The sequence below is a fragment of the Gastrolobium bilobum genome, unplaced genomic scaffold, assembly GCF_033153095.1.
Source record: "Gastrolobium bilobum isolate Gb01-03AN ecotype WA unplaced genomic scaffold, APGP_CSIRO_Gbil_v1 utg11607, whole genome shotgun sequence".
Lineage (NCBI taxonomy): Eukaryota > Viridiplantae > Streptophyta > Magnoliopsida > Fabales > Fabaceae > Gastrolobium > Gastrolobium bilobum.
This window is the reverse complement of record NW_026898683.1, coordinates 399,254-409,955: the sequence shown is the minus strand read 5'-3', so window position 1 is coordinate 409,955 and position 10,702 is coordinate 399,254. Positions and strand designations below refer to the sequence as shown.

The following is a 10,702-nucleotide window of genomic DNA, read 5'->3' as shown; positions in this document are numbered from 1 at the left end:
TATTAGTGAAACATGTTTTAATTTGCACACGTTACTTTACATTACATATATAAACAAAAAGAAATGTTATACTTACCATCTCCACTGCTCTCATTTAATGTAATTTTATAACTGTTAATTAGATTTTAATCCAAAAATTATAGACTGTATTATATAAAAGACTGTAAAGGAAAAAAGGTTTAAATATAACCTCCCTCAATAAGCAAATATAAACTTATTTTACTAACGGCCTATAATTGGCCAATTTTCCTACTACAAACCCCTTAACTATAAATAGATTGCTGAAATTTGATTAATAAAAGGTATTAAAAAGTGATGTGCGCAAAAGTGAGTATACTTACTATATTGGTGTTGAAAAATAAATTTTAGTCCTTGCACCTCTGCCCGTCATGGACAACATATACAAAATGTTTAGAGCAAAAAAATAAAAAAAAAAATAAAAAAAAAAAGTTCAAACACTCATAACTTCTATACACATCAGATCACATTATTCATATCAATTAAAATATCAAACTTATTTAATCAATAATTTACCTATCGTGACTACTTGTCTACTTATACTTCATTACTTTTCCTGCCACAAACTCGGTAGTTATTTACAGGCAAACTCATAAAACAATCAATTGAATGTAGCAATAAAAAACTAAGAAATCTCGGCGACGAGCATCACTTCTCAATAGGATACAAGGAAAGGAATGACCATTGACATAAAGGCGTCATATGAAAGTGTAGCCGAACCGGTACGACGCGTATCCTTCTCCTTAAACTTTTCAGTCAGACCCTGAAAATGTAACAAGTAATTAGCATGGTAACAACTACATGTATATACGAGGAGCAACACTTGGTTATAAAGAACATGAATTTCCCAATGCTAATTTTTCTACAAATTCAAATGAACAAATGATGTTCCAAAATGCTTAGGCCTTCAGATTGTTTTTTCGCAAAATTTATTGGATTATAGAATGCCACACTAACAGACTAACGACATTATTTCCTATCACATATCGCATAATCAAGACAATGCACATGAATGTAACAGGATAGACATCTTTGTCCCAAACTACGTATATCAAGTAAAACCATGAAGCAGAGTAAGAAACACAAATGAAGAAATAGAGAAATGACAGGCACATTCATAGCTTCAAAAGTTCGGTGAGTTTTACCTTGATAATCATCCCACACCTGCATACATCCAAGAACAGAACATTAGATACATAATGACATTTTCTAAATAGAGTAAACCCCAATTTGATCGAAATACAAATTTTCTAAACATGAGATCCTTGAAATATTTTCAAAGTACAAATTTGTTGCTCGAAATATTAGCCACATCAATATGGTCCTCAAATAATCAAATGATGATTTTATCATTGCATGACATCAAATTGATATGGTCAGTCCCAGTAAAGAGCAAGTCTTTTGATTATTTTGATGGAAAAAAAAAGCATCAATTCAGGTAAATTGTCTCAAAATAGGCCGAGCCGAACAAGTCAACTGGAATAACCAGACAAAATGTGTGAACTGACTCAATAAAATTAAAACTTCGAAATATTTTGACCAGACATAAGTCAACTACAAGTTCGAAAATGTCATAATGAACTACTACAAATACTCAGTTGTTCTTTTTTAAGTTCACCTAAATATTATTTTAAAACAAACATTCATCTATTTTAAGTAACAATTAATTTTAAATATGTTAATGCAAAATAATTTAAGAGGACAAGACTTGGAACATACGATAAGGTTGCTCCTTTGTGACCGAAAAATCACCGCTTTTGCAAAATGCAAATGTAAGACTTCGAAGTGTCTTACATCGACTTTTACCCCTACCCTTGCAAAGTCGGAAAGCCTTTGTGCACTAAGGTTGTTCTTAATGCAAATTAATTGAAGTTTTTTAAATCAACCTGATTAAACAAATTATTTGAAATTAACATTTTTAGGCTTTAATTGTATAAATAAGAAAAATGGGGCTAACGTGTCTAACCCAAATAGCCAGTAATCCACATAGGTCAGGCTGAGTCAACAAATTACTAGCCCAAACTACACTTGACTGGGTTCAGGCCAAACTGAGACCCCTAATTTGAGGACCAAATTGATGCAACAATCTTTTGAGGACCAAAAGAATGTTAAAGAAATCTTTCAAGAACCAAAACGGAAATTTACTCTTTTCAAATAAATAAGAGTGTAAAATCAGCACATGAAAGATCGAGATAAAATGTCTTACTCGACAAAACTGTCAAAACCAAGTTCAACCCTCCTATCACCTCCATCACTATACTTGGAAAGCAGAAGTTGTAGAACTGAGCCTGGTACAGCATAGCCAATACCATACAGAGCATCTCTTAGTTCTAATGGATCAATTTTCCCACTCCTATCTTTATCGTATCTCTCAAATATGCCCTACAAGTGAAGTAACAAATTCAGAGGCAATTATAAGGACAAAGTTCTATTATAAAATACAAACTTTAAACTTCCAGAAAAAATTCACCCAAGCAAAAGGTGCAGAGCATCAAATCACTTATCACTAATTCCAGCAAAGATGAGTCAGTGACTCGTTACCCAACATGGAAGGGATAGTTAATAAGTAGGATTAAAATTTGATCCACTTTTACACAGCCAGTGAACTATATAATGCAACTATTTACAAAATCTTTGTTATTGTAATGATGTACACTTTCTTGTTTGGTGATAATGCAAAAGATTTTACATTGGATCAAATTTAAACTATAGTCAGGATGTACATGACGAGGACATGGAATACTTTAACATTTTACAATGTGTTATTAAATGAAAACCTCTACCAATATCTATGGTAATCATATAGCATCAAGCCCGGAAGTTCATATTACTTGACCACTAAATTTCTCGCCTAAAATGCAGGACAATTTGTGCACTGTGTAAAGCTAAAGATTACAGATGTTCACATTAGTTGATTCGTTCTTAAAAAAATTTGACACAACTCAAAAAGGAAAGCATATAACATTGTTCTTAAGTATAGTATGATGGTCCAAATGTGCAACTAACTAGCAAGGAGATTGGCTGTTTCTTTACATATCAATTTAAGGATCCTGGTATAAAGAACCAATACCTTTATAAGAGATAAGTATCGGTATTAGTGGTGTTTTCTCCATAAGGGAGGGAATTAGGGGTAGGCTTTTATAGTGTATGACTTGGGTACTAGATGATCAACCCTTTGCCTGTGCAAGTGAGGAGTCTTATATAGTTGTTGCTACTGCAGTGAGTATGATGAATCCCGGTAATGAGGGACATACCGTGATTGGAGTTGTCATGTTGCATTTTAGTGCTAGAACCATCATTTTAAGGGATGGGGTGCTGTACCTTTAATTCTTGAGTAAAAATTGGGTTACTGTTTTGCCTTAAATCAATTAAATATATCAATTAATGAAGCATAGGGTGAGCGGGGACTGTTCCAAAACATACATAAAACATGCTTAGGTGTTTTTAGATGGAAGGCAACAGTATATGAGCTAAAAGAATGCCTCAAGTTTATTTTAACTTTGAGAATCCCTGTTTATCAATGGAACAATTCACTCGCGGTGTCTACACTAAATTAGGAACTCGGAACATAAACCAAAAATCGCCTTAGAAGAATTTTACAGCATCTAACTTTATGTTCTACCCATCTATCTGGCTTCTTGGGAAGCTAGTTATAGTACTAAATAGATTAACAAAATATGCAAATACAGTTTATCTGAAAGAAATATAGGAAGAATGAAAAAGAGACCCACTCGCCAGTGACCAAGGCAATTCCAGAGTGCTGCAAATTCATTTGGCCCTGTGACAGCACAAGCAATTGGCAATTTATATCAATAAAATTAAACAACTCCAACCCAAATAAAATAAATAAAAAATAAAAAATAAAAATCACATTTTTGGAATGTCTACATCTAGCCCTAATTTGGAATTGAAGTTACCAATTCTGAGGGGTTCATTAGGGTGCTTGAAGAGAAACATGAGGAGACGAATAGTCCTAAGATTGAAGTGGTGAAAGGAAGAAGAAAGAGCTCGTTGCAATTCATTCTCATCGATAAACCCGCTTCGATCCCTATCCACCATCTGAAAGCTCCGAATCACATCTGGGTTGGTCCCAGGTGGGAAACCCGAATACCCAGAAGATGAAACCGGATACCCAGAAGATGAAACCGGATACCCAGATGGTGGAGCTGAATAAGAAGGATACCCAGATGACGAAACTTGTCCATAGTTGTTGTAGTTTGAAGGCGCGGAAGCGTTGGATGAAGTTTGGGAATGAGGAGTGGCATGTTGGTAATTTGAAGACGGAGGAGCGTTAGAATATTGGGGCTCCTCAGGTGCAGATGGAGCATAAGACTGAGAATGGTATCTGCCGTAGGAAGACATAGTTAGGTACCTTCAATTCAAGCTTGTTGAAAGAGAAAATCGAAAATCAGTGAAACAAAAAACGTAGAGAGAGAGAGAGAGAGAGAGAGAGTTGGTAATTAGGGAAGCGCGTTTGCCTTATTATTATTTTATGACAAAAATCCGCACACGCAACGCAAGTTCGAAACCGGATCGGCGAAGCCGGTGGTCAATATCGGTATTCGGCGTGTCGTCTGGAATGATATCCCCTAAAATATTTTATAAGAACTTTATTAACGATGCATTCTCTTTTTCAGTTTAAATTGAATATATTATTCATGATATATTATCATAATATTGTTTGTTTCAATTCTCTTTTTCTAAGTTAAAAGTTATTTATAAAGATAAGTTAACTCAAATAAATTTTGAAAAAAAAATCTTATAATGAAATTTTTTTTTTATAATGAAGGAAAAAGGTAGGAGCTTTTTTTTTTAAGCTCTTATCCGCTTTTCTTAAACCATGTACTTTTTTTTAAGGGGTAAAATATTATAACAATCAATTAGTGTTACTATCAATCAATTTTACCGTTAGATCAGTGTAGTTATGATTCCCCATATTTAATGTGAAAGCATTAAATATGGAAAATCATAATCATACAAAGGTAAAAAAAAATATAAAGTATTAAATATGGAGAATCATAACCATACAAAAATGAAAATAAATATAACCGTTGGATCAACATAATCGATCTAACGATGAAATTGATTGGTAGTAACACTAATTTGTTGTTACAATAACCTTTCTCTTTTTTAAAATGAAGAGTTATAAAAATAGATAAAGAGACAATTTTCTTAAAATATGTCTTTTAAGTTAAAATTTTTATGTAATTACCAAATAACTTTTAACTTTTTTTAAGATTTGACTTATAAGCAGTGTTTTAAAACCCCACTCCAACCCCCGGTTGACCCAGATCAACCCTGACCCCTCCCCTCTGAGGGTTGGGGTCACAAGTTGGACCCTATATCATATAGGCTATATGCATATCGACCCCTCCGACCCCCAAAACCCAGCCGGGTTTCCATAACTCCCAGATCAGAGGGGTCAAAGGGGGTCATTGCATGTTTTTAGTTAAAAAAAAAAAATCATGAAACAATATCGTTTTATTAAACAAATAAAAAAATGCTTGGAAACCTAAATCTAATCGTTCTATTCTCTCCCAGCGACCTAGATGTCTTCAATTTTCACCTCGCTGCCATGAATCTTCTAGAAAATGTAAAATTTTTACTCATTCAAATGAAATCCTTACGGTTGTCGATAGAAAACAAAAACTCACTCTTACTTCCTTTAAATTTTCCTTTGTCAGGGACCTTTAAATCAGCGTAGTGACCTCATTAGAATATGAGTTTTGTACTTTGGTCTTTTTTAATTAGGTTGTGTAATATTGACTTGTGATTGTAATTGGTGAATTATGTTAAGTATATTTTGAATCGTTGATGATTAGTGGTTTATTTTTTAATATTTTCATATAAGATATATATATATATATATATTTATATTTTTTTAATATATAAAATCGGATCAGCGTAGTGATCCCATGAACCCCCGGTTGAACCCGTGACCCCTGACCTCAGCCGTGTAAGCACTGCTTATAAGTAACTTCTAGCTTAAAAAAGAGAATATTCAAAGAGGCTCTTAACTAATTATTGTCATTATATAAATGAGTTAAATTGATCACAAAAAAATAGACCCATAAATTGTTTAGTTTAAAAATTAATTAGATAAAAAAATTATATATATATATATATATAAGGACAAAATTTTTTACATTCAATCATAATCATTAATATTAATATTAAATTAAAGTATTTAAATATAAACACTACGATATAACTTACAATCAATATATATTAATGTCATTACAATTAATATACAACGCTTAACAAACTCTAACAATTAACTTCAATACTAACAACAAACTCTATAAAAATCATTGATGAGCCTTCACTTCAGAGCTTAAGTTTTTGAGTGAGATGATTGCTTAACATAATTCAATATAAAATTCAGTGGGCTTGTGGGGGTATCGAACCATGTTAAACAACAATCTCACCCAAAAATTTAAGCTTAGAAGTAAAGGTCTATCAATAATTTTTATATTATCTATTTATCACTCTAGAATTATGGACCATATTATTATACCTTTTTATCATAACATTTCATCCCATTACAAATGGACCTTATCCTCAAGGTCTAATAGGGAAAAAAACTTTGTCAGCCATACCTATATGACATTTCAAATTACCTCCAAGGGGGTTCATCCAGCTACTTCACAACCTTATTCACGTGCCTTCTTCTCACACTCCGAGGAAATTTTGACCAACTCAGAAGCCATTCTTTGACCAAGATACTTTTGGGCATTTCTAGCTCAACCAAGAATGTAGGGTTCCTCTTGGAATGAAAAATGGACATGTCCACAATTGTAGCCAAAAAAGGTATTCACCACATGTGTGTCTAGGCCAAAGTTGTGAAGTGAACAACTTTTTCTAATCACAAATAGAACTGATTTGAACTTGGTCTCTCTGAATGCTTTTTTTTCTCCACGGGCACGATAATAGTAAGTTCTACTCACATCTGGATTCTGAGGTGATGATTGTCTTCTTTTTCATCATCCTCATAGAAATGCAAGGATCAATTGATGTTCTAGATTTCTTTTTCATTGATGCTAATCAAGATGTGACCCTTCTTGGCTATGAAATTATTTCTTGTAGTGAAAGATTGAGATCCAATGTGGCCCTTCTTGGTGGCGTGAAAGCGTGAAAGAGTGAAATCTTATGACCGTGAAGACCAAGAACACTCTTGTTGGTAATATTTTATGGTAATGCAGATGCAAATATCTTAGTGGATTGCAACACAGATTGCAAATTCGGTGGAATATTACACCCATGAGAAGATGGTTATAGAACTACCTCTGTTGAAGGATGAGGTAGTGGATGAATACAAGTGTCCATGGCATGCAAAGAAATTTTCGACGTCTACACTTCAGCGTGCATCTGCTCACACTGTGCCATAAATGAGGACTGAGGAGAACTATTTTCGCTGAACATCAAAATGATGGTCCATTTTTTGAACAAAAATAAGCAAGACCTTTAGCAAGCATATGCAGAACAAGATATTCATCTAGCTCTAATGATTGCATGATGTTTTTACAGACTTAGTTTGTTTAAGTTTAAGTTTTTAGTTTGTATTTCTAGTTTTTTCTCCACCAAACTATATTAGGTGTATTTATTAGCTGACATCTAATAAGTTTGGTATAGAACCATGTTAAGAAACCATCTCACCCAAAAAAAGCTTAAGCTTAGAAGTGAAGGTCCATCAATGATTTTTATATTATCTCTTTAACACAGCCCTTCATGCAAGAGCCTTTTAGGCTTTGAGGTGTGGATATTGCATAAGCCCATTTTTTTGTTCTACCATGTATTAGCCTAATTCCACTAGAAAGTGGAGGGGCGATAATGATCGAACTTGTGACCCCGTGGTCATCGACCATGTTAAGTAACCATTTCAATTTTCACCCAAAAGCTTAAGTTTAGAAGTGAAAACCCATCAATAATTTTTATATTATCTCTCTAACAACGTCAGTTAGTTTTTAGTAGTTTTTATATTACTTTAACTTTATCTTTTGTACATGCCCTTTGTATATGAACTTACTGCTTTGTGAAATACAAGCTTCCGGAGATTTTCTCCAGCTTTCCATTTTACTATTTCTTTTATGCATGTTCAGTTGTTATATGGTATCAAAACAAATCTCCTACACCGCTTCATCTCTAATTACCTAAGTAACTCGATCTCTCCAAAATCGGCAATCCATTAGTTAAGTCAACTTTAGAAAGTTCTAGGGCTTCAATATTGACTCCTCAACTCTATTATTTTGTGATAACCAAGCAGCCCTTCACATTGCTTCTAATTCTACTTTTCACAAATGCACCAAGCATATTGAAATTAATGCCACTTTGTGCATGATCAATCTCTATTGGCCTCATCAAGTTCATATCAATTCGGTCATAACATCAACTAGCAAATGTTTTTACAAAATTATTACTAGTTTCTTCATTATTTCCACTCTTGCCCAAGATGTGAGTGAAAAACATCCACTCTCCATCTTGAAGGGGAGTTTTAAAGACTTAGTTTGTTTTAGTGCAATGTTTAGTTTATATTTTTAGTCTATTATCAACAAAGTATTTCAAGTGTATTTATTAGCTTATGTCAATTAATTTTCAATAGTCTTTATATTACTTTTTACTCATTTTGTACTTGCCCTTTGAATTAGAACTCGCTATTTTTGAGGTTTTTCTCTATCTTTTTTTCTTTACTGTTTCTTTCTAGCATGTTCAGTTGCAATATGATGACGATGTTCAAAATAAAAGCACCAATTCTTAGGAAAGAACACATAAGCCCTATGAGAAAAGAGAGAAAACCAAAACTGGATAAAACAAAAAATGAATATTTGATTTTTGGTTGAATGCTTTATCCATACACACAATATATTAATAATGCAACTTGCTGATTGGCTATTGCATTTGTCCACCGTGACTCTTTCTTACTTGATAGCTAATTTCGATACAACTAATGTGCAGTCTCGTTACACTCTCTTTAATAACTAACTCTGATACTAATAACTAATTCTAAAACTAAACACTACACTATTATACCTCTCTATCGTGTATATATAATTTTGGGATATTCAAGTGTGATGAGTCTCATAATGGTTAGTAATGGGCTAAGTCAAGAGTATATAAATGAGGAGACCCATGAACCCAATGCCTTAAGATTTTGGGCTGAGACGTAGTGCCGGATCCACTTGATATGGTGGTGTAGTCTTACCCCATTGGTGATAATCTCTAGCACAGGCTTCCCATGGACTCACCTGACAATGGTATCAGAGAAAACATAAGTGAATTTAAAAGCAATTGAGAGAAATGAATAAGAAATAAAAGGCTCTTGATACCAATTGTAAGTTTATTTTTCTTTTTTAGAATTAAAATCCAAAAGCTATAACAAAAGAAAAAATACAGGAACACCAAGAAATTACTCGGTTCAGTAACTCAGGATTTGTGAGTTTCTTACATTCAAGGGCAAAAGGGTTAAAATCCCTATACTATTTGCATTAATATGAAATGAAATGAGTGTACAATGTTCAGGCCTACACCAATACACATGTCTATCATAAGCAAAAACAGAAAACCCCAAATATACAAACAAGAACTAAACCCTAGATCAACAACATAACAATAGACCAGAAAAATAGAACTATGGCTGATACAACACAATAACTGTGTAGAAAGAAAATGAACTTCCTAACAAAAAATCCTCAATCACCGAAGCACCGAGCTTCAACCAGCTCAAACTTCTTGAACCTTGGAAACCACCAACCTTCACAAACAAGAATCAAACCTCCTGCAACCAAAATACCCGTGAAGAACAAAATCGGATCTAAGAAAGATAACAACCACCATAAATATTGTAGGAAAAATGAATTTTACAAGAGCCTTAGCAGAGCTTACTATTTTGGGGGGAAATTTCAAAAAGCAAGAGAGTGTAAAATTGAAACTTTTGTCTTGGGTAGCTGATTGTAAAAACAAAAAGGTAAGTAGTAGCATTATTGGTTATATGACTTATTAACAGAAAAAGCAAGCATCAGTTAACAAAAGCTACTAAATCAAAAATGCACCATATAACTAATATCAACCTATATTATTAGTCAACAATATATAACAGTAAAAGGAGCCAAAGTGAAAAATGTATATAGCATTTAAAAAAGGCAGCAACAGTAGCAAGTAGAAACAATAATGCACACACAAAAGTTAATGATTTGATAGCATGCTCTGTGTATTTGATGAGTGTCAAACACACTGTGTTTCTAGGACCAAAAAATATATTAATTGATGTTAAAATTGGTCAAAGAAATGTCATCTTTTATCAAATGAAAAAGACTTTAGGGTTTTAATGTTTGGACACGATTCTGACTTCAAATTATATTGGTTTCAGGTTTAAAATGCTAAATCACAACATTGATGGATCAAAGAAGTCAAAAGAGACAAAGTTCAAGCCAAGAAATACCAAGAAGAGTGTCATTTTATGCTCGCTTGAACGAGTAACTCCAGCGAGCTTGTCCAAAATTTGCCTACTCCTCGCTTACTTGCTCACTTCAGCGAGCAAGGCCAGCAAGCAAATTATGTTTGTTCGTTTCTACGAGCAACTTAGCGAGCACGTTGTTTAGAAAAGCCCATGGGCTTTCTTGATTAAAAAGGCACGAGTTATGGCTTTTCAATCACTTTTTTACGGTTGAGGATGACCTTGGGGAGGCAG

The 10,702-nt window shown here is 33.5% G+C and overlaps 1 protein-coding gene across 1 annotated transcript; it reads right to left on the bottom strand.

Moving 5' to 3' along the window:
- Positions 1–351: 351 nt before the first annotated feature.
- LOC133318275 (probable calcium-binding protein CML48) lies at positions 352–4,580 on the bottom strand. Its single transcript, XM_061520271.1, has 5 exons — positions 3,936–4,580; positions 3,750–3,796; positions 2,225–2,400; positions 1,164–1,182; positions 352–781 (listed from the first exon to the last, which is right to left on the bottom strand). Exons 1-5 carry the CDS (start codon positions 4,378–4,380, stop codon positions 674–676), a joined length of 795 nt encoding a protein of 264 aa, XP_061376255.1. The 5' UTR covers positions 4,381–4,580; the 3' UTR covers positions 352–673.
- Between the last annotated feature and the right edge of the window lie 6,122 nt (positions 4,581–10,702).